A 23,709-nucleotide genomic window follows, 5' to 3' on the forward strand; every position below is an offset into this window, starting at 1 on the left:
ACTTAATTGATTGTCTTCTCATTTTAGGATTACATTGTAAAGACGATTTCTGTGAGTGAATTGTCATTTGGAAGAATAAACCCATTGCAAGAGGACGTGGAGCTGGTCCTCACCTTGAGGAAGCAGTGGCTTGTTTGAAGAAGCCACTCCTGGTCTGAGAATTTACCCAGCATGCCCAATCAAGGAGAAGATTGCTATTTTTTTTTCTATTCTACATGTACCAAAGTAAGATCATCCTAAGTTGTTTTTAACTAATTTTCTCAAGTTCTACAGAAGAGAAAGCCCATGACGGGCAGTCAGCACTGCATGTGTGTTTTCCACAGTTACCTGTTTAGAGTCCTGTGAAATGGGACCCTTCCCTGTGGCTTGTTTAGAGTCCTATGAAATGGGACCTTTCACCTTGCTAACTTTAATTTTATATGATTTTATTCAGTTGGGTGGGTAAATTGTATTGTACTTCTAGAAACTGTTTTGGGTTGAATTTGACCTCCTCTTTTTCCAGATTTCCTGCTGCCAAAAGTATAAAGCCATCTTTCTAAATATGCTTTGGCAGCTTTTTTGCTTTTTCTTTGTCAACATTTACTTTTTTTTCCCCACTTCTATAACACTATTTGTGTATATCTGCTATTTTCTGTTGCTTTTGACTAGTTCTATAAATTTATGCTGTTAAAAACTTCCTTAAATCATTTTGCTTTGCTCAAAAGTCCATGTCATCCATGTCCTGATAATTTCATTTATTAGCACTTTGCACAGCAGTAGCATTTTGTTTTAGATATTGCCGCTGTATAAAGTATATAGAGGAACATAATTATGTTAATTATATGCTAATTATACTTAGCTTCTTAGATGTGTATTATTTATTTGTTTTTACCTGCTTCCATCTACTGGTTCACTCCCCTAATAGCCACAGCAGCCAGGTCTGGCAAGGCTGAAGCCAGGAGCCAGGAAACTACATCCAGGCCTCCCATGTAGGGTGGCAGGGGTCCACGCTCCTGAGCCACCTGCTGCCTTCCTTGTGCATTAATAGGAAGTAGAGCAGCTGGGACTTGAACCAGCTCTCTGATACGCAAACATTGCAGTAGGCAGCAGTGTAGCCCACTGTCCCAATGCCAGCCCTTCAGGTCGTCTTTTTTTTTTTTTTTTTTTTTTTTTTAAGGATTTATTTATTTGAGAGGCAGAGTTATAGAGAGAAAGAGGCACAGAGAGAGAGAGAGAGAGAGAGAGAAGTCTTCCATCCGATGGTTTATTCCCCAGATGGCAGCAGTGGCTGAAGCTGGGCTGATCTAAAGCCAGGAGTCTGTAGCTTCTTCCGGGTCTCCCATGTGGGCACAGGGGCCCAAGGATGTGGGCCATCTTCTGCTGCTTTCCCAGGCCATAGCAGAGAGCTGGATCGGAAGTGGAGCAGCTGGGACACGAACCGGCGCCCATATGGGATGCTGGCACTGCAGGCAGTGGCTATTCCCGCTATGCCACAGCACCGGCCCCTTAGGTATGCTTTTTTTATTTTTAATTTTTTTTTTTTTTTTTTTTGACAGGCAGAGTGGACAGTGAGAGAGAGAGAGACAGAGAGAAAGGTCTTCCTTTGCCGTTGGTTCACCCTCCAATGGCCGCCGCGGCCGGCGCGCTGTGGCCGGCGCACCGCGCTGATCCGATGGCAGGAGCCAGGAGCCAGGTGCTTTTCCTGGTCTCCCATGGGGTGCAGGGCCCAAGCACCTGGGCCATCCTCCACTGCACTCCCTGGCCACAGCAGAGGGCTGGCCTGGAAGAGGGGCAACCGGGACAGAATCCGGTGCCCCGACCGGGACTAGAACCCGGTGTGCCGGCGCCGCTAGGCGGAGGATATTTTTTATTTTTTTTGACAGGCAGAGTGGACAGTGAGAGAGAGAGACAGAAAGGTTTTCCTTTGCCGTTGGCTCACCCTCCATTGGCCGCCGCGGCCGGCGCACTGCGCTGATCCGATGGCAGGAGCCAGGTGCTTCTCCTGGTCTCCCATGGGGTGCAGGGCCCAAGCACTTGGGCCATCCTCCACTGCACTCCTGGGCCACAGCAGAGAGCTGGCCTGGAAGAGGGGCAACCGGGACAGAATCAGGTGCCCCGACCGGGACTAGAACCTGGTGTGCCGGCGCCACTAGGCGGAGGATTAGCCTAGTGAGCCGCGGCGCCGGCCCCCTTAGGTATTCTTTAAAAATATATTTTATAGACTCTGCTTCTGTCTCTGTAATTTTGCCTTTCAAATAAATAAATAAATACATCTTTAAGATGTGTGTGTGTGTGTGTGTGTATTTTACAGGAGTACTGGGAAGTGTCATTCATGTCAGAGTGGATGAAAGGTGCTAGCAAGGAATATGCTGTAGGAAGCTTGTTGCTCTCAGCATGTCCTTGTCATCCCATCTACTTTGCTCCTTACCAGTTTGTGCTTCTCTCAATTGCAGGAAATGTGTGGGCATTTTACTGGGTTGTGTTTGAGTACCACAGTTCTGTTCTGAGTCCACTCTTTGTTTACAGGGTGATAGCTGCCCGTTCCGTCACTGTGAAGCTGCACTAGGAAATGAAACTGTTTGCACGCTATGGCAAGAAGGGCGCTGCTTTCGACAAGTGTGCAGGTTTCGGCACATGGAGATTGATGTAGGTTTCGATTTGCATCATCATAATATACTAATAGTCTGGGGTCATGGTGGGCCTTGTAAGGACAGAAGTTGCTGGTGCCGTGGCTCAACAGGCTAATCCTCCGCCTTGCGGCGCCGGCACACCGGGTTCTAGTCCCGGTCGGGGCGCCGGATTCTGTCCCGGTTGCCCCTCTTCCAGGCCAGCTCTCTGCTGTGGCCAGGGAGTGCAGTGGAGGATGGCCCAAGTGCTTGGGCCCTGCACCCCATGGGAGACCAGGAGAAGCACCTGGCTCCTGCCTTTGGATCAGCGTGGTGCGCCGGCCACAGCGTGCCAGCCGCAGCGGCCTTTGGAGGGTGAACCAACTGGCAAAGGAAGACCTTTCTCTCTATCTCTCTCTCTCACTGTCCACTCTGCCTGTCAAAAAAATATATATATTTAAAAAATAAAAAAAGGACAAAAGTTATACTTTGCTTTATATGTTGTAACATGGAGGTTGATTTTTTTTTTAATGATCCAGTGAAACTGCCTATGATATTAATGCTCACTTAATATCTCAATGGTAAGGAACTGGAATTGGTATAATTTTTCTAGAAGGCAGTTGGGTAGTATATGTAAGCTTAAAAATGTTGTGTATATTTAAATTAGGGAAAATTCGTCCTTTTTTTTTTTAACTGCATTTTTTTTTTAATTTATTTTTATTTTTTTTTGACAGGCAGAGTGGACAGTGAGAGAGAGAGAGAGAGAAAGGTCTTCCTTTGCCGTTGGTTCACCCTCCAATGGCCGCCACGGCTGGCGCACTGCGGCCGGCGCACCGCGCTGATCCGATGGCAGGAGCCAGGTGCTTCTCCTGGTCTCCCATGGGGTGCAGGGCCTAAGCACTTGGGCCATCCTCCACTGCACTCCCTGGCCACAGCAGAGAGCTGGCCTGGAAGAGGGGCAACCGGGACAGAATCCGGCGCCCCGACCGGGACTAGAACCTGGTGTGCCGGCGCCGCTAGGCGGAGGATTAGCCTAGTGAGCCGCGGCGCCGGCCCTTTTTTAAAAATTTTAAACTCAGAAGTTGCCAATACAGGATAAAATTTCTTTTCTAAGGGATTTGGGAATAAATGCCATTCTCTGTCACTTCCAAACTTTGAGCATTTCCTACAAATAAGGACATTCTCCCACATAGTCACATTACAACCATCAAAATTAGAAAATGAATATTGATGTGTTACTTCCATTGAATCCTGATCCCAGCGGAGTCGCCAGTTGTCCCAGCAGTGTCTGTGCTGTGGAAGGAGCAAGTCCAGACTCAGGTGCTGCGTGCTGTCATCCTGCCGCCTCAGGTGCCTTCAGCAGAGAGCATTGGATCCATCTGTGTCTGCCTGTCATTGACCTTGATATTTTTGGTAGTGATAGCCCAGTTACTTTGTCAGATGTCCCTAAATTAGCATTTGCCTATATCTCCTCATTACTAAATTAAGACTGTGTCTGTAGCAGAATTATGATTACACACCATCAGATGACATGATTTTAATGTTCTCATTACTCTTTTTTTGATTCCTCTTCTATTTGGAAGAGTCAGGCAGATTTTTTTTTTTTTTTTAACATTTATTTCTTTGAAAAGCAGAGTTACAGAGATGGAAAGGTAGAGAGAAAGAGATGCTGTTTTCTATCTGCTATTTCACTCTCCAAGTGGCGGCAGCATCCAGTGCTGAACCAAGCTGAACCAAAGAGCTTCCAGGTCTCCCACGTGGGTGCAGGGGCCCAGGCACTTGGGCATCTTCCACAGCTTTCCCAGGCACATTAGCAGGGAGCTGGATTGGAAGTGAAGCAGCCAGGACAGAAACCAGCACCCCATGGGATGCTGGCATTGCAGGCTTACCCTACTGCACCGCAAGGCCAGCCTGCTCATTACTGGTGATGACCTTTGGTCACCGGATCAACATCATATCTGTCAGATTGCTTCATTATAAAGTTTTTCTTTTTGTATTTAATAATTATTTTGTAAAGGACTATTTCGAAACTGTAAAGAACCATTTCTTTCAACTTTTTCCAGTTATTTATTTGAATTAATAGGACATCCATCATTCTTGGAATACTTCTTTGTTGTTTGGCCTGACAAGATTTTCTAGGCTTTTACTTGTCCTGCTCCTGCTCTGGAGTCCGTCATTTCTCCAGTGTACTCTGGTTCCTTTTAGTGAAGAACAGCAGGTAGAAACAGACTTGAACTTTTTGTTGTTGCTGGCGTTTGTTTTTAATGGCATTGGCCTCTTTGAATTTCTGTTTATTAAATGTTCACTTTACTTGAAAAGCAGAGGACAGAGGAGATCTTTTCATCTACTGGTTTAAGTCCCAAATGCCTACAACAACCAGGGCTGAGCCAGGCCGAAGCCAGGAGCCCTGAACTCCGTGTAGGGCTCCCACGTGGGGGCAGGGGTCCAGGTGCCCAAGCTGTCACCTGTTGTCTTCCAGGATGTGCATTAGCAGGGAACTGGGTCAGAAATGAAGTTGGGGGCCAGTGCTTTAGCGGAGCGAGTAAAGCTGCTGCCTGCCGTGCCAGCATCCTGTATGGGCATTGATTTGAGTCCTGGCCGCTCCACTTCCAATCCAGATCCCTGCTAATGGCCTGGGAAAGCAGCAGAAGATGGCCCAAATGTTTGGACCCCCTGCACCCACATGGGAGACCTGGCTCCTGGCTCATGACTTTGGATTGGCCCAGCCCTGGCTGTTGCGGCCATTTGGGGAGTGAACCAGCAGATGGAAAAACTCTGTCTCTCCCTTTCTCTCTGTAACTTTGTGTGATAGTGATAGTGTGTAACAATAGTTAATTCCTTCTTGTGGGGAGCAGCCGGACTAGACTGAGTTACTGGAATTAAGACTTATTCTATGCATCTGCTCTCCCACAATATGGCGCTGGGAGAGAAGTAAACAGCTTCCGCACAGCTGCCTCCAGTTCAGCTAATAGACTGTAGGACTTGCTCCTGATTGGAGAGCGGCGTACTCGGCGTGTGGGCAGCCGAGTTGGGATTGGCGGAGGAGGACTATAAAGGAGGAGAGAGACGGCATGCACCAGGAACATCTATGGGGAACATCTAAGGGAACCCGTGCAGCCCCCGAGAAAGCCGGCCGGCGGTGTGCCGCTCCCCTGCGGAAGTGGGGAATGCGGCCAGGGGGAACTGCCCTTCCACGGAGGTGGAAGGGATAGTAGCCAACCCGGGAAGAACCAGCAGCAAACCCGGGGAGGGCCGAGCAGACGAAAGAACAGCGCAGGGTCTTGTGTCATTCCTCCACGAAGAGGGGGAGCGACACCTTCTAATTACTGGAGGACATTATGTTGTGTGAATACAATGTATTTATGCATTCTAGTGTTGATACAAGTTTTGGTTGTTTGCAGAATTTTGGAGCTGTGTCTAATAGAATGGCTTTGAACCACAAAACGAATTGTTGAAAAAATATAGGTCTCACTTCACACTTTATTTGAAAACTATGCTCTTCCCTCTTACAGAAAAAACGCAGTGAAATTCCTTGTTATTGGGAAAACCAGCCAATGGGATGTCAAAAATTAAACTGCGCTTTCCACCACAACAGAGGACGTTATGTTGATGGCCTTTTCCTACCTCCAAGCAAAAGTGAGATCACTTTTTAATTTTAAAAGAATAATTAATATTTAGTGAATACCTATTATGCGTACTGTGTGAAATCTTTGTTTAATGGGAGAATAGTAGTTCCACTTAACAAAAGGGTGAACTGAACCCTGTGAAAGTCAGATGACTTGCATGTGGCCATGGAACCAAATATTTCTTCTTCTTTTTTTTTTATTTATTTATTTGCAAGGTAGAGATACAAAGAGGAGGCTAGAGAGATATAGTGGTTCACTCCCCAAATGACTGCAGTGGCCAGAGCTCTGCCGAGCTTCACCTGTGTCTCCCACAAGGGTGCAAGGGCCCAAGCACTTGGGCCATCTTCTGCTTTCCCAGGTGCATAAGCAGGATGCTGATTGGAAGTGGAGCAGCCGGGACTTGATGCTGTGTCCATATGGGATGCCGGCACTGAAGACAGAGGCTTAACCTCCTATGCCACAGTGCTGGCCCTGGAAACAAGTATTTCTTAGCATGCTGACTTAGATCATGCAGCTTACTTCTTTTTTCATTTTCTTACCAGAGATTTTCAGGAGAAACTTGTTTCTCCATACCAGGAGTTGGCAGATCTAGTGCTCTTCCTATTTTGCAAAATAAAGTTTTATTGGAATGGCCTTGCCCTTCATCTACACATTTTTACAGTCAGTTTTGTGCTACTGTTACAGGATTCTGTAATTGAGACAGACACTTTATGGCTCACAAGGCCTAAAATATTAATGTGGCAGGAAAGTTTGCCAGACTTGCTCTGGGCTAAAATAGAACATATACCCTATACAAAACTAGTATTATTTCTTTGTAAAATCCCTTTGAAACAATTTCCTATTGGGATTTTTCACCATTTAAAGGCCACATCTATGTGATAACAATTTGATGCCATATCTTTGACCTCTAGGAGGGAAATGTAGGCTCACTCTTCTGCTTTGGTTCAAACAACCAAAGAGGGAGTGAATGTTTCTCTCTCTCTGTCTCTTAGGTTTATTTTGTTTGAAAGGCAAAGTGACCATAAGAGAATCGGAGGCGCCAGCGCTGTGGTATAGTGGGTAAAGTCGCCACCTGCAGTGCCAGCATCCCCTATGGGTGCCGGTTCGAGTCCCGGCTGCTCCACTTTCAATCCAGTTCTCTGCTAATGGCCTGGGAAAGCAGTAGAAGTTGGCCCAAATGCTTAGGCCCTTGCACCCATGTAGGAGACCTGGAAGAAGCTCCTGCCTGGCCCCTGGCTTTGGATCAGCACAGCTCCAGCTGTTGCAGCCACTTGGGGAGTGAACCAGTGGATGGAAGACCCTTTCTCTCTCTCTCTCTCTCTCTGCCTCTGCAAATCTGCCTTTCAAATAAATAAATAAATCTTCCAAAAAATAAGAAGGTGAGGCACAGAGGCCGCTGGCTCACTTCCTACCTGGCTGCAATGGTCAGAGCCATTGGGCCATGCCAAGGCCAGGAACTCCGTCTGGTTCTACGTGAGTCACAGGTACCCAAGTACTTGGGCCATCCTCCACTGCTTTCTCAGGTGGGTTAGCCAGGAGCTGGGTCAAAAGTGGAGCAGCTGGAACTGCAGTGCTCTCATGTGGAATGCTGGTGTCACAGACAGCAGTTTAGCCCACGGCGCCCCAACACTGGCACCAACTGCTGACTTGTAAAAGCTACATCTTTGCTGAGCAAACCGCCCAGGAGTAAATGTTTGGAATGTGCAAATAGATACTGAGTGTCTGGCCCTATGTTCATTCTGTTTTGAACCTTTTTGTACCATGAAGAGTTATTGAAAGCACATTTTCTGGGACTGATACTGTAGCACAGCAGGTTAAGCCTCTGTCTGTGACACCAGCATTCAGTATGAGCACTGGGTTGATTTGAGTCTCAGCTGTTCCACTTCTGATCCAGCTCCCTGCTGATGTGCCTGGGAAAGCAGTGGAGGATGGCCCATGTGCTTAGGCTCCTGCCTGCCAGGTGGGATACTGGAATGAAGCTCCTGGCTATGGGCTTCTGACTGGCCCTGGCCCAGCCCCAGCTGTTACAGACATTTGGAGAGTGAACCAGTGGGTGGACAATCTCTTTCTGTCTCTTTCTGTTTCTCTCTGTAACTCTGCCTTTCAAATAAATAAATCTAAAAAAAATTTCCCTTCCTGAGAGTTTGGAACTTAAGTGGGAAGATGGACGGAGATTTTTGATGAATTGAGATTATATCTTCTGCTTTTGACTTACGCCTGTTTTGTTTGTCCAGCTGTGTTGCCCACTGTAACCGAGTCTCCAGAAGAGGAAGTGAAGACGAGCCAGCTCACAGCTCAGCAGAACAAGTTGTCCGTCCAGTCCAATCCCTGCCCTCAGCTGCGGAGTGTCATGAAAGTAGAGAGCTCTGAAAATGTTCCCAGCCCCACACACCCCCCAGTTGTAATCAATGCTGCAGATGATGACGAAGATGATGATGGTGAGTGATAGTTCTTTTCTTATGGCAGATGGGTAGTCAGCATCGCTGGGTGGAACCTTGAACTGCAGCTCCACGTGAGTGTTTAATCGTTGCTGTGTCTTAAATGTTGACAGATCAGTTTTCTGAGGAGGGTGATGAAACCAAAACGCCCACCCTACAGCCAACTCCTGAAGTTCATAATGGATTACGAGTGGCTTCTGCCCGGAAACCTGGGGTGAACTTAAAGCAAGGTAAGCGGAAGACTGCGTGGTTGCTAAGTCTCAGCATTATTTTTGATGTGTCCAGATCACTTCGACTGCCTGAAGTTTAGCTCACAGTCACTCACTCACCAGTCCCTTCCCTCCCCCATGCTGTGCTCATCTGTACTTTGTTTTAATCATTTATTCCAAAAATACTCCAATATCTGCTATGTACAGGTGAAATGCAAGGGCAAAGAGGCTGCAGTTGCTCATCTGATTTTCATTTGGGTTTCTCAGGTGAATGTTTGAATTTTGGAATAAAAACTCTGGAGGAAATTAAATCAAAGAAGATGAAGGAAAAATCCAAGAAGCAAGGTGGTAAGTCAGCCCACAGTCTGGCCCCAGCCTGCGGCTGGAGAAGGATGTTAGGGGCACTTCTGGAAGCAGCAGCCATCATGAGCACAAGTGGGCGTCTTCAAGAAAGTCCATGGGAATGTGCTTTCTGAAGAAACTGCATGAATTTCAAAAACATTTTGCACTAAAATAAATTTACCTTTTAATTCAGTTTTCTAATTTCTGAAGTCCTCGTATCAATTTTGATTTCTGTGGCCTGTTTGAAGTAAAACAGATTTACTTAAATTGTGTTTGCTTTTTAAATTGTTTTGGTTCCTAATGATTCAGCTAAGTACATATAATAAATAAGGCACCTAAAAGCCATCTGTCTCTAAAGAGCACCATCTAGGAACCATAACAGGGGCTGGTGCTGTGGCTTAGCAGGTTAAAGCTGTGGCCTACAGCACTGGCATCCATATGGGTGCTGGTTTGAGTCCTGGCTGCTCCACTGCTAATCCAGCTCCCTGTTAATGTGCCTGGGAAAACAGCAGAGGATGGCCCAAGTCCTTGGGCCCCTGCACCCACATGGAGATCCAGAAAAAGCTCCTGTCTTTGGTTTGTCCCTGCCCCAGTCATTGTGGCCATTTGGAGAGCAGAATCAGCACATGGAAGATAGCTCTTTCTAACTCCACCTCTCAAATAAATAAATAAGTCTTAACAAAAAGAACCATAAAAAGAGGGAATTCTTATTTTGTATAGCAGAGATCTTCCTATAGGATTGCTTTGTGGAGCTTACCTCAGCCTGGTTGATTAATGTTCTCAATCATAAAAATTGTGAAAACTGTGAAATGTGATATAGAGAAAAAGGCTAATGGCTGCTTCCAAGAACCCTCTTGTTAAAGCTTTCTTACAGGAACCTGTGAGAGGTTTTGCAGATGCCTGAATGGCTGCTATGTTCCTGAGGTTAACTTTAGAATAATACTGGTAGATAAAGGTGATTGAGTGCGTAAGTCCTCAAAACAATTTTATATTTGTTTTCACATTCTCATGGCTTCCCCCAAAATGGCAGCATTTCCCTGTAGCCAGACAAGAAACAGAGAGGCTAACTGGCTTGTAATCGTATAGCAGGCTGCATTGGGTTTATGTGGTCACAAAAACAATTTCTTGACTTACGACAGCTGTGTTCTCCATCACTTACTTACTGTTCTTCTGTTTGCTTCATTCAGAAGGTTCTTCGGGAGTTTCCGGTCTCTTACTCCAACCTCAGTCCGTTCCAGGTCCTGAAAAAGAGAATGTGCGGACTGTGGTGAGGACAGTGACTCTGTCCAGCAAACAAGGTAAAGGGCTGGTTAGCTTGTCTCAGAGCTGTCAGACTCCTGCTTTCGTATGATTGGAAGATACCCGTGTTTGTGTTTCAGCTTTGATGGACTTGCATAAAGACTTTATCATGTTGATTGGATATAAGGATGAAAAGAAAAATCAGTGCACTTGACTCCACTGTTTAAGCCCTTGATGCACGTACATTTATGTCCTGTTTATTTGCACATGTATTGACTTTACATTATTTGTAAAGAATTGTAAGAAACTTTTGAATTATAGAAAACCGTAAAAGTCTTTTCACTAGTTTTAAACCTATACAACACAAGTTAACTGTAGTGTGTCATTACATTGAAGTGCTTTTGCCATTCAGACAACAAAGAATCGGAAGAAGGAGAGTTCACTTGTTGCTGGGATGATAAGAGGAAGAGTTAGCATTGGAGTAGAGTACAATTTTATTTAATGCCCAAGTACATAAGCGGAAGTACAGCTTGGGTTTTTATCACCAGTTTAAAAGCACTTTATCTTCTTACACTTTACTGCTGTGTTGTTGGTTCTGCTGGGGCCGTGTGAATTGTCACAGGTTTGTTTCTTTACTGTGACAGTCTTCCTTAAGACAGACCTGGTCTACAGAGGACTTTTTGGGTGGGCTTGTACTAAAGTCAGAACATACTTTGTACCCATAGTAGTTGCTGAATACAGCAATGCTGGCTAATGGTAGAGGAATTCTGTTTTTGCTGTTTCAGGAGAAGAACCGTTGGTTAGATTGAGTCTTACCGAGAGACTTGGGAAACGAAAATTCTCTGCAGGTGAGATAAGTTTTGTGTATATCCTGTTTTCTGCTCGTTTGTGAGTTGACACATACTGTCTCCAAACTCTATACAGATCCATGCATGCTGTTTGTCAGTTTTCTCCTGTACACTTGGCTGGAAGCACTTAACAGATTCCCTTGTGTTATTCTTGTATGCATCATTGAAGTTGTAGAATCTTTTAAAAAATGTATTTATTTACTTGAAAGGCAAAAGTGCAGACAGAAAGGGAGAGACAGGCATCTTCCATCTGCTGATTCACTCCCCATATGTCTGTAATGGTTAGGGCTGGGCCAGGCCAAGGCCTGGATCCAGGCGCCTCATCCTGGTCTCCCACATGGGTGCAGGGGCCCAAGTATTTGGGCCATCCCTCCACTGCTTTTGTAGGCGTAAAAGCAGGGAGCTGGATTGGAAATGGAGCAGCCGGACTTGAACTGGCCCCTATATGGGATGCCATGATCACAGGTGACTGCTTAACTTGCTACACCACAACTCTGGCCCCTGAAGTTGTGGAAATGTAAAGTGCTTCAATTTGATTACATTATGACCATAGCAACCTTTTTGGAAGTTACTAGATTTAAAAAACAATAAAGAATACCTCTTCTCTTTGGATAGTTTAAGCATGAGTTTCCTAGGAAAAAATTATGGGGCCAGCAATGTGGTATAGTGGGTTAAGCCACTGGCCTACAATGCTGTCATCCCATATTGGGTGCCAGTTCAAGTCCTGGCTGCTCCATTTCTGATCCAACTCCCCGCTAATGCCCCTAGGAAAGCAGTGGAAGATGATCCAGGTGCTTGAGCCCCTGTACCCATGTGGGAGACCCAGAAGAAGCTCCTGGCTCCTGGTTTCAGTCTGGCCCGGTTTGACTACTGGTGGCCATTTGGGGAGTGAACCACCAGATGAAGATCTCTCTCCTCTTACCTCTATCTGTCCCTCTCTGTAACTCTTGTCTTTCAAATAAAACAAATCTTTTTAAAAAAGTCTTATGTGATTTAATTAATTCAGTGGTGCTGTTTTATGCTTATAGAAATACTTATCGTTATTAAATTATTGTATACCTGCCCTAGTGTGTCCATCTCAAAGAATTTTTTTGAAAATTTTTTGACTTAATAGGTCCCTTAACAAATACTGTTTTAAATGTACTTAAAATCTAATCTCCATTTGTTTTCTTTGACACTGTTAGTGCTGTAACTTCAAAGCTGTTCTGAACTGGTGGCATTTCAAGTTTGCAGATGGTTGGAGAATGTGAATGTGTTACTGAATCAGCTAGGCCATTATTGCAGCAAGTAATTTAAAACAAAAGAAAAACTCGCAGTGAAGAAATCATACCTATGAATGATGTAGGATTACTAGTATCTGCTGTGTGTCAGTGCTTTATATGCGTTTTCACTAATCCCAGCAGCTGTGTGGAAGCTGGGCGTAGTACCTGGCACTCAGTAAATAACAATAAACAGCTTGACGATTAAGCTCAGACTTAGTGGAGTTTAAGTAACTTGCCCAAAGTTATCTTTAAATGAATATATTATTGATTGTGTAGTCATTTCCAAAAAGAGAACTTAGAAATGAGGCAACCTTTAGAAATCTCTGTTTCAAGAAAATGCCATCTTCAATTTTAAGAGCAGTATTTGATTACGTCACTGTGTATTTAGAGCACAAACCAAGCCAGGGTTCCAAAAATGAAACTGTTCAGCTTGGGAGCTTGGGTGAAACTGATTTAGACTTTTTTTTTTTTTTTTTAAAGATTGATTGATTTATTTGAAAGAGAGAGGGAGAGACAGAAAGAAATCTTCCATCTGTTGTTTCAACCCCCAGATGGCCACAATGGCCAGGACTGGGCCAGGCCAAACCTAGGAGCTTCTTCCAGGTCTCCCACATGGAGAGTAGGGGCCTAGGCACTTCAGCCATCTGCTGCTGCTTTCCCAGGTACATTAGCGGGGAGCTGGATCGGAAGTGGAGCAGCCGGGACATGAACTGGCACCTGTATGGAATGTCAGCATAGCAGGCAGAGGCTTTTACCCACTAGGCCACAATGCTGGCCCCTAGAAGTTTCAGATTAAAATAAAAATAGAAGTAAACTATTGTGATATCAGCATACATGCACATTTTACAATTTGGTGTTTTATATTTAAATTTAAATGGTGACAGTCATATTCTGTGAAGACTATCACTTCAATCAAGCAATCCAAAAGCATCTTTAAAAACTGGTTTACAACTTGTGTTAAACATTTTAACAGCTTTAATAAGCAGGAGTCAGGAAATTTGATTTGGGTCTTGGCTTGTCACTAAGCAGTAAGTGATTGGTGGCTGCGCAAGTTACAGAGTCTTTCAGAATTGGTATTGAAGAGGGACTGTGTGACCCTCAGAGTCTTCATATTGCAGGAAAACTTGAAATTTTACGAGTCTTTTTCTGTACTCCGTGTCACCCCAGTACATTTAGCACAAATTCAGCAATTAGCTGGTTAAGGTTTTGTGTGTTTCCTTTGTCAGTAACTCTGGTGAGACTTGGCAAGATTTAATTGTATGTGAAGATTTTTCACATTTCTAAGTGAACGTCATCCTCAACCTGTGCTTACGATCCTTCATTTGTAGTTTAATCAGTTATTTAGGAAATACTTACTTGTGCATTCTAGTTTTTCACCCCTTTTCTTACCTCTTCTTTTTGGGACATATTCCTCTGTAACGCTGAGTTGCAGGAACGCTAGTGAATGAACACTGCAGTATTATTCTGCGTTATCTGTTTTGCTGGTATTTCTTGGCCTTGCTCAAGATTGACTTGAAATAAACTAAGTTCCCCTATTTGTAGGTGGTGACAGCGACCCTCCCTTAAAGCGCAGCCTTGCTCAGAGGCTGGGGAAGAAAGTTGAAGCTCCGGAAACAAACACTGACAAAACACCAAAGAGAGGTTGGTACCTTGCTGTAAAGGCAGTTTGTGAGTGTGTGCAGCAGAACGCTTGTTTCTTGTCATGTTGGCAGCTGTGGCTTGCATTCCTCTGTTTAAGTAAAGTAGCCCATTATTTTCTGGTGGTTTAAGTTCATTCCATTACTCTGAGTTACTCTGCTGGATTCTGAGTATTGAACAAAGTGAATGGCATTGTGTTTCTTGGGAGCTTGTGAATAATGGCAAACGGAAATACTTTGAATGTCATGGTACATGTTGTGATGGGGAAAAGCACCTGGTGCTCAAGGAAGGACACCTAATGCCATCCTGCTAGGAAAGTTCGCAGAGGAGGAAGTTTAGCCCTGCGACTGACAGGAGTTAGAGCTAGGTGAGGTTGGAGGGCCAGGGCCTGTGTTCCAGAGAGTGTTCCTGCGGAGGCACAAAGTTCAGAGAGCACGCTGTGCTCAAGACTCGGAGGATGGGGGTGGGCTGAAGAGCTTGGTTACCAGAGGATCACACAGAGCTTTTGTAGCCGCTTTGGAGTTTGAAAGGTGGTAAACAGAGATCAAAGGCTCAGATTTGCATTTTAGAACCATTACCCTGCCTGAAATGTGAGCATAGTTGGAAGTGGACAAGCATCCTCATCAGGATATGGATTAACGGACTATTGGGACCAGCCAGAGTAAAGGGAGTAGTGGTGTAAATTTTGTGTTATAAATTGATGTGGACTAAATCAAGATATTCGGGAGTTCTGCTGATTTGTAGTTGAAAGAGAGAAACAAGTCAAGGGCTAGGGCTTTGCTCCTCCCTGTGTGACCTGCAAATATTGGAATTGTTTACTAATAAACAGGTACTTTTTTCCCCTCTCACTGTGTTTTGGCTTTGAACATAGGAACCTTCTTTGTGCTTTGCCTTTAGCTCAAGAGGCTTTAATGGATAGATGTTTGTATTGGAGGCCTTCGTGGGTTCTCGGAGCAAGCAGAAGTTATTCTAATTCTTTGCCAAGTTCCCTTCCTCCTTGCCTATTGATTTGAAGATGCGTACAGCTGAAGAGTATATTTCAAATAGATTTAGGGGGAAAAAAACTGTTTGATGCCAGTAACATTTTAGGAGATTGTACAGTAACAAAATTATTTCCCTGGTTTCGGTAATTGCTGCTTTTCAGATCTAAAGAGTAGGGTTTTTTAAAGCTTTCCAGAGTGCGCTAGGCAATCTGATTCACAAAAATCTTTTCTGTGGGGAAGAAAAATGTAAGACCTTGTGAGTGGTTTGTTGTTGTTGTTGTTGTTATTGGAAGAGAAGTATAGTGTAATTTGTAAATTTTGAAAAAGATATTTGACCTATTTTTTTAAAACCTCTGGTTCGGCTCCTTTTTTAATAAAAGACTTATTTGAAAGGCAGAGCAGCAGAGAGCAGAGGGAGATACACAGAGATCTTCCATCTGCTGGTTTGTGCTCAGGCTGTCTTGCCTTCCCAGGGCACTGGCAGAGCGCTGGTGTGCGGGCACAGCAGGTGGCGCTCGAGCCAACACTCTGATTCGGGGTGCTGGAGTTGCAAGCTGGGGCTCAACCTGCTGCACCACAGCATCACTCCCAGCTTTTGGTTTTTGAAATTCTTTCTGCAGTTCAAGTGTCCAAATCTCTGAAGGAGCGATTGGGCACGTCAGCTGGTCCAGACAGCGAGGAGGTGACAGGTAAGACCCGAGGTTTTCTCCTTCGATAAGCCTTTGCTTAACCCACTGCGCCCAGCCCTCGCCTGCTCCTGTAGGTCTTCTGTTCGTTCTGCCCAGGGTCAGTGACCTCTGAATCTGAGTGCTTGTCTCCTTCGGTTCTAGCAGACATTCTTCATGTTTCTATAAGTAGATATCCTCACCTTTATTTTTGTTTTCTTCTTAGAAAAAATTTTTTTTTTTTTTTTTTTTTTTTGAAAGGCCGGGTTACAGAGAGAGAGAAGGGGAGACAGATCTTCCATCCGCTGGTTCATTCCCCAAATGGCTGCCGTGAACAACCTGGCTGGGTTGGGCTGGAGCCAGCAGCTCCTTGTAGGTCTCCTACCTGGTTGCAAGGGCACAAGCACTGGACCATCTTCCACTGATTGTCCGAGCTCATTAGCACAGAGCTGGATCAGAAGTGGAGCACTGGGGTCAGTGCTGAGGCGTAGCGGGTAAAGCCGCCGCCTACAGTGCCAGTATCCCACATGGGCACCAGTTCTAGTCCCGGCTGCTCCACTTTTGATTCAGCTCTCTGCTGTGGCCTGGGAAAGCAATGGAAGATGACCCAAGTCCTTGGGCCCCTGCACCTGCATGGGAGACCCGGAAGAAGCTCCTGGCTTCAGATTGACACAGCTCCAGCCCTTGCAGCCAATTGGGGAATGAACCAGTGGATGGAAGACTTCTCTCTCTTTATTCTCTCTTTATCTCTCTCTGCCTCTCCTCCTCTCTCTCTGTAACTCTTTCAAATAAAATAAATAAATCTTTAAAAATAAAAAACTCCATGTCTCTTGACCTTGCCTTTATACTTTCCTGGCCTTTGTTTTTGGCTTGCCTGCCTGCCTGCCTGCCTGCCTTTCTTTCTTTCTTTCTTTCTTTTTTTTTTTTTTTTTTGATTTATTTATTTATTTATTTGAAAGTTAGTTATACAAAGAGAAGAGAGGCAGAGAGAGAGAGAGAGAGAGAGTTCTTTAATCCGCTGGTTCACTCCCTAACTGGCTGCAATGGCCAGAGCTGTGCTGATCCGAAGCCAGGAGCCAGGAGCTTCTTCTGGGTCTCTCATGTGGGTGCAGGGGCCCAAGCACTTGGGCCATCTTTCACTGCTTTCCCAGGCCATAGCAGAGAGCTGAATCAGAAGTGGAGCAGCCAGGTCTCGAAACGGCACCCATATGGGATGCTATGCCACAGCGCCAGCGCCGGCTCCGGCCTTCCTTTCTATGAACTTTGTTTTCTATGAGGAATTGACAGGTTTTTGTTTTTTTCTCTAAAGGGTCAGATAGTAAATATTTTAGATTTGCTGTTCACAGTGTCTGTTGCAGCTAGTCAACTCTGCTGTCATAGTGTGACAGCCACCATATGTGATATGTAAATGAATGAGTTGGCTGTGTGCCAGCAAAAGTCTACTTAACAGAACTGGGTGGTGGCCACATTAACTCCACAGGCTGTAGTTTTCTTGCCTTGTTGTAAACACCTGATTTGGGACAGCCTTGTCTTCAATATTGAGTCCTTCAAATGAATTTTTTGTGGCACTTTAAGATTTATTTATTTATTTGAAGTCAGAGTGGCATCCTTCCTCAAATGGCAGCAACAGCCAGGACTGAGCCAAGCTGAAGCCGGGAGCCTGGCACCCCATCCAGGTCTCTCACATGTGTGCAGGGGCCCAAGCACTTGGGTCTTCCGTTGATTTTCCAGGTGCATTAGCAGGGAGCTGGGTTGGAAGAAGAGCAGCCAGTTCTGGTGCCCATATGGGCTGCCAGCATTGCAATCAGTGGCTCACCTCCTACGCCACAGTTCGGGCCCTTACTTGTTGCATTTTTTAATGTCTTCTCTGTCAGTTTGATAAAATTTTGGTAGGGGAGGGAAACAGGGTTTCTGTGACTAAGCATGTATTTTCTTAAGAGTGCTCATTTCAAGATGAGTCTGCCATCTTGACATCAAGGACTTGACTTCTTATTTAAAACCTAAAGAAATAATTCAGTGGGGCAGGCATTATGGAGCAGTGGGTTAAGCCACATTGGAATGCCTGGGTTCAAGTCCTGGCTCCACTTCCAATTCTAGCTTCCGGCTAATGTGCACCCTGGGAGACAGCAAGTGATGGCTCAAGTACTTAGCACCCTGCCACCCACATGGTAGACCTGGACATCAAGTCCCCTCTCCTGGCTTCCAGCTGGCCCGGTCCCAGCTGTTGGACTATTGGAGGAGTGAAGTACCAGATGGAAGATCTCTCTCTTTCTTTTTTAAGCAAAATGTTTTTAAAAGGAAAAGAAAAAAAAAAAAAACCAAGCAACTAAATAGTCAAACAAATCAATTTTCTCTTCAAGAGTTTTCCTTGCTGGGCCACTACCAGAAATATGCAATAATCCAAAATTGAGAACAAAACAAATTCTACAGTCTGTCACTTTAATTGCTTGCTTGCAAGATTCCTCTCTGTTGGGCTGATGTGATGATCCAAGAGAAGAGAAATGGTAAATCAGTAAGAGATGAACTCCAGGCCGGCGCCACGGCTCACTTGGCTAATCCTCTGCCTGTGGCTCCAGCACCCAAGTTCTAGTCCCGGTTGGGGCGCCGGATTATGTCCCGGTCACCCCTCTTCTAGTCCAGCTCTCTGCTGTGGCCCGGGAAGACAGTGGAGATGGCCCACGTGCTTGGGCCCTGCACCCCCATGGGAGACCAGGAGGAAGCATCTGGCTCCTGGCTTTGGATCAGCGCAGGACGCCAGGCGTAGCAGCCATTTTGGGGGGGGGTGGGTGAACCAACAACGGAAAAGGAAGACCTTTCTCTCGATCTCTCTCACTGTCTGCCTGCCTGTCAAATAAAATTAAAAAAAATATGAACTCCAAGTCCAATGACATGTTCTTCCCTCATGAAAACAGAGAGAGTTAATAAAGTTGGTGAGATCCACGTGAAGACATTAGAAGAAATTCTTCTTGAAAGAGCCAGTCAGAAACGTGGAGAATTGCAAACCAAGCTCAAGACAGAGGGCCCTTCAAAAGCCGATGATTCTCCTTCAGGGACAAGAGGCTCCTCCACTGTCCGAATTAAAACCTTCTCTGAGGTCCTGGCTGAGAAAAAACATCGGCAGCAGGAAGCTGACAGACAGAAAGGCAAAAAGGATACAGCCTGCATCAAGTTAAAGACTGACAGTGAAACTAAAAAAACAGTGGTTTTGCCAGCCGTAGTTGTCAGCAAAGGACAATCCGAGGAGCCTGTGAGTAGAGCCAAGTCTATGCAGGAGGTGCACATCAAGACACTGGAGGAAATTAAACTGGAGAAGGCTCTGAGGGTGCAGCAGAGCTGCGAGAGCAGTACCAGCTCCCAGCCTCCGCCTGAGGCCACCCCCGGGGCCCGGCGGCTGCTTCGGATCACCAAGAGAGCAGGTAAGGAGAGCTGATCCGAAGGACCTCTTCCCCAAGTCGGACTCCGAGGGGCAGCGTGCCAGGGCGTCTCCCGGGGACTTCTTGGAGAACTTACGCAGCTAATTTTGTAAACTAGTAGATCAAGTGCAGTATAAGCTGCTGCTTTATAACACCACCCTGTGGGCCTTTGGTGTTTAATGTGCATTTCAGGACTGTGAGGGCCAGTGTTTTTTCTCATTTTCTTTGACTTCTTATTTTCATTACGAAAAGGTTTGTTTAACTTCCTCTGTTGTGATGCTGTAGCCTAAAAGGAATAACAGCCAGTGCTGTCTTTAATGTAAACATAGGTGTGAAAGAAGAGAAGAAACTTCAGGAAGGAAGTGAAGTTGCCTCTCAAAGGAGCCTCAGTAGAACAGAGCCTAAAGAGGTGAGTTTTTAATGATCACATGGTTTTATTCACGCCAGACAAAGGCTAGGTGAAGAATGAACAAACTCCCTAGTTCTACAACCCCAGTGGAGCCACCATTAGTTGGGGTTTTTGTTTGGGATTTCTGTTAAACTCTTTGTTTATGCATGCATGCACGTTAATTTGTTTAATTCATGTTTAGAACATAATTGAGAACTTCACAATGTATCTTCAGGGGGCAGGTGTCAGGCCTAACCTTTAAGCTTGTCAGGTAGGATGCCTGCTTCCCACATAGAGTACCTTAGCTCAGTTCTCCACACCAGCTCCTGGTGCCAGCTTCCTGCTAATGCCGACCAGGCAGAGGCAGCAGTGATGGCTCCGGTCAGCCACCTGCCACCCGTGAAGTACACCTGGATTGATTCCCAGGATCCTGGCATCAGCTCTGAGCTGTTGGAAGCATTTATGGAATGAGCCAGCACGTGGAAACCAGCATGATTGCTCGTGCTTACTCCCTCTGTCCCTCTCAAATAAATACATAAAACGGAGAAAGTAATAGTAATTCCTTCTGGTATTTAAATATTTCTACCTTCCACATAATACTCTATTAATATGAATATTTGTGTTTCTGACATTGAAGCTGTTGCGCTACATTGGGGGTTTTGGTTTCTGTTTTATTTGAAAAGCAGACAGATGGAGAGGGATTTTCCATTTGTGGTTCATTACCCAAATGCCTGCAACAGCCAGGGCTGGGCCAGGCTGGAGCCAGAAGCCTGAAACTCAATCTAGGACTCCCATGTGAGTGGCTCAAGGAATTGAGCCATCACCTGCTGCCTCCCACGTGCACAGCAAGAGGACGCTGCATTGGAAACCTGAACAGGCACTCCAGTATGGGATGCAGGCGTCACACATGATGCCTTAATTGCTACACCACTTACCTAGCCCCTGAACATTAAGGTTTTTTTCTTACACTGTAAAAAATATCTTCACATAAACCTCTGTGTAGGGTCCAACATTGTGGTGTAACAGGTTAAGCTGCCATCTACAATGCTGGCATCCCATATGGGCGCTGATTCAAGCAGTCCTGGCTGCCCCACTTCTGATACAGGTTCTTGCTAACACACCTGGTAAGGCAGTGGAGGATGGGTCCCTATACCCACGTGGGAGGCCCGGATGAAGCTCCTGGCTCCTGGCTTTGGCCTGGTGCAGCCCTGGCCGTTGCAGCCATTTGAGGAGTGAACCAGAGGATGGAAGCCCCCTCTCTCTCTAACTCTGCATTTCAGATAAATAAATCTTTTTTTAAAATTATGTCTTAAGTTTTTAGAAATTAATGTTTGACTTAGAGCCATGGTTGTCTAGCCTGTAAAAATCGGGGTTTTATTTTCCCACACAAATTTAATCCTAATCTTTCATCTTTAAAAGTATAATTTATACTTTTTTTCAAGGATTTTATTTATTCGAAAATTAGAGAGTTAGACAGAGAGAGAGGTCTTCCATCCGCTGGTTCACTCCCCAATTGGCCACAACGGCCGGAGCTGTGCTGACCCAAAGCCAGGAGCCAGGAGCCTCCTCTGGGTCCCCCACATGGGCACAGGGACCCATCCTCTACTGCTTTCCCAGGCTACAGCAGAGAGCTAGATTGGAAGAGGAGCAGCCGGGACTAGAACCAGTGCCCACATGTGATGCCGGCACCTCAGGCCAGGGCATTAACCCGCTGCACCCTAGCGCTGGCCCCGTATAATTTATATGTAATTAACATCAGATAAAGAACATTTCCCTGAGGTTCTGGGTCGTGTCTGACTGCCTGACTTAGATCTTAGCTTGCTACTTGATCAGTAGTAATCAGCGGTGGGCCTTTGGTGCAGTGCTACCAGAGACCCTGATTTGGAGTCCTGACTGCTTCAGTGCCAGCCCAGCTGCTTTCTGGGGCCTACCGTGAGAGGCAGCAGAGGAGGAGTCACGGAGCTGGGTCCCTGATAGCCGCACAGGAGACCCAGCTTGAATTTCAAGCTCCTGGCTTTGGCCTACCCCAGCCCTGGCTGTTGGTGTCATTGGGAAATGAACCCACAGATGGACGATCTCTGTGTCCCTCCTGTCTCCCTCTCTCTGCCCCTCCATCCTTCAGTGAAAGGAAATAGGCTGTTCGAGGGACTCGATGTGAATTCTGTCCTGTACGATTTGCCCTCAGGCTTCAGATGAGACCATTGGAGTTGACAGCACTAAAATGCAGGACAAGAGATGTGAAACCACGAAAGAAAAGCACACGCAGAAACAGCCGGAGAAGGGAGCAGCACAGAAGGAAAACTCAGTCCTGGCGCCGCTTCCGGGAGCTGCGCAAGGGGTGGAGTCACCAGTGCTCCCTGCTGTGCCCGGGGGCCCACGGCACCTGGCCAAGCGGCTTCCCACAAAGGTAGCCCAGAAGGTGGAGGTGGAAACCTTAGGGACTGGGGACTCGATATTGAATGTGAAATGTACAGCACAGACCTTGGAGAAAAGAGGTAAAGGTGAGTGTTGCATGCGTGTGTCGCGTCTTGCTGTAGTGTCTGTAGAAAGGCAGAGCTAGCTGAGTTCCTCTCTGTTTAGCATCGCTGTTTTGAAAGTGCGGTAGGCTGTCTTCCCTCTGGCTTTGAGGAAGAGAAACCCCAGGGAGGGGACAACAGTGGTGAAGTACCGAGCCTTAGGAGAGCCTGTGTGTGAGAGCGCCTGTCATCCAGGCTGGGGGTCGTTTTCAGTCTGTGTGCTTCTGATAGGTTTTGATTTTATTTGTAGTATTTCTAATTTGATGGAATTTTGATATTGTGAGTTACTGTCAATGTCAGAGAGAGACTATTACAGCCAATACTTTCTGACCTTTGTAGTTAAACCCAAAGTGAATGTGAAGCCATCCGTGGTTAAAGTTGTCTCCTCCTCCAAGTTGGCTCCCAAACGCAAGGCACTGGAGATGCACCCTGCTGTCGTGGCGGCCGTGAAGCCCCTCAGCGCCAGCAGTGTCCTGGAGGACAGCCCCGCCAAGAGGGCGGCTGTGGTAAGGAGAGGAGTGCTGTAGTGGGGCTGGGTTCTGTTGGAAGACTCGCTCATATATTTATTTGAAAGACAGAGACATCTTCTGTCCTCTGGGCCAGGCCAAAGCCGAGAGCCAGGAACTCCATCTGGGTCTCCCACGTGTGTGGAAAGGCCCAGGAACCTGAGTCATTGCCCACTGCCTTCCTAGGTGTGTGCACAGGAAGCTAGACTGAAAGTGGAGCAGCCAGGACTTGAATTGGTACTTTAGTATGGAGTACTAGCATCATATGTGGTGGCTTAACCTGCTTTGCCACAGTGCCAGTCGCGAAACAACTTTTGTATTATTGATGCTTAAACGGCCAGGCTGAACGAGTAATAGCCAAGGTGAGCCTTGTGGTGCCCTGGGAGGCTAAGCCTCCACCTGCAGCACTGGCATCCCATATGGGCGCCGGTTCAAGTCCTAGCTGCTCCTCTTCTGATCCAGCTCCCTGCTAATGGCCTGGAAAAGCAGCTGAGGATGGCCTCTGCACCCATGTGGGAGACCCGGAAGGAGCTCCTGGCTCCTGGCTTTGGATTGGCCCAGCTCCTGCCATCGCAGCCATTTGGGAAGTGAACCAGTGGATGGAAGTTCTTTCTGCCTCTCCTTCTCTCTGTAACTCTGTCTCTCTCAGATAAATAAAATCTTTTAAAAAAGAAAAAAAAGAAACTGAATGTGCTCAAATGAAAAAGTTGGCTCTCCGGCTGAGTCCCTGTAACACTTTCTTCTGTAGGCTGTCGTCCCACTCCTCACGGAGGACACATCAGTCACCCTGCCTGGGACAGAAGAGCCTGGAGACAGGTAACACCGTATTCTTCTTAACCAAGCTCTGGGACAGTTGCTGTGTCTGCTGTCTCGGGAATAAAACTAATAAACAGCTTTAACTAGGTACTGTTCAGCTACTACCTCTAAATCTGCTGGACTTTCAGAGTAATTGCCAGAATGCATGAAACTCAAGTTTGTTTTTTATACTATTGTTCATGTCTTGCTTATGTTATGTAAAAGATGTTTTTAATACCTGGCTGAATGTAAGTTA

General features: G+C 46.0%; 1 protein-coding gene across 16 annotated transcripts in view; it reads left to right on the forward strand.

Moving 5' to 3' along the window:
• The window catches only part of ZC3H11A (zinc finger CCCH-type containing 11A), a 41,540-nt gene that overhangs the window by 15,791 nt on the left and 2,040 nt on the right, over window positions 1–23,709 (forward strand). For 12 of the 16 annotated variants that reach the window (XM_051821153.2, XM_070055131.1, XM_070055126.1 and 9 more), the window contains 15 exons: window positions 28–225; window positions 2,506–2,625; window positions 6,098–6,221; window positions 8,446–8,649; window positions 8,763–8,879; window positions 9,126–9,206; window positions 10,388–10,498; window positions 11,225–11,287; window positions 14,092–14,190; window positions 15,791–15,859; window positions 18,748–19,251; window positions 19,578–19,657; window positions 21,822–22,137; window positions 22,492–22,658; window positions 23,407–23,474. In XM_051821153.2, coding sequence (XP_051677113.2) covers window positions 172–225; window positions 2,506–2,625; window positions 6,098–6,221; window positions 8,446–8,649; window positions 8,763–8,879; window positions 9,126–9,206; window positions 10,388–10,498; window positions 11,225–11,287; window positions 14,092–14,190; window positions 15,791–15,859; window positions 18,748–19,251; window positions 19,578–19,657; window positions 21,822–22,137; window positions 22,492–22,658; window positions 23,407–23,474 — 2,177 coding nt within the window. In that variant the 5' untranslated portion in view covers window positions 28–171. Of the gene's footprint in view, window positions 1–27; window positions 226–1,254; window positions 1,490–2,505; window positions 2,626–6,097; window positions 6,222–8,445; window positions 8,650–8,762; window positions 8,880–9,125; window positions 9,207–10,387; window positions 10,499–11,224; window positions 11,288–14,091; window positions 14,191–15,790; window positions 15,860–18,747; window positions 19,252–19,577; window positions 19,658–21,821; window positions 22,138–22,491; window positions 22,659–23,406; window positions 23,475–23,709 lie in introns of all 16 variants that reach the window. The other 4 variants (XM_070055136.1, XM_070055137.1, XM_070055138.1 and 1 more) reach the window with 1 other exon arrangement.

Source organism: Oryctolagus cuniculus, chromosome 13 (genome assembly GCF_964237555.1).
Source record: "Oryctolagus cuniculus chromosome 13, mOryCun1.1, whole genome shotgun sequence".
Lineage (NCBI taxonomy): Eukaryota > Metazoa > Chordata > Mammalia > Lagomorpha > Leporidae > Oryctolagus > Oryctolagus cuniculus.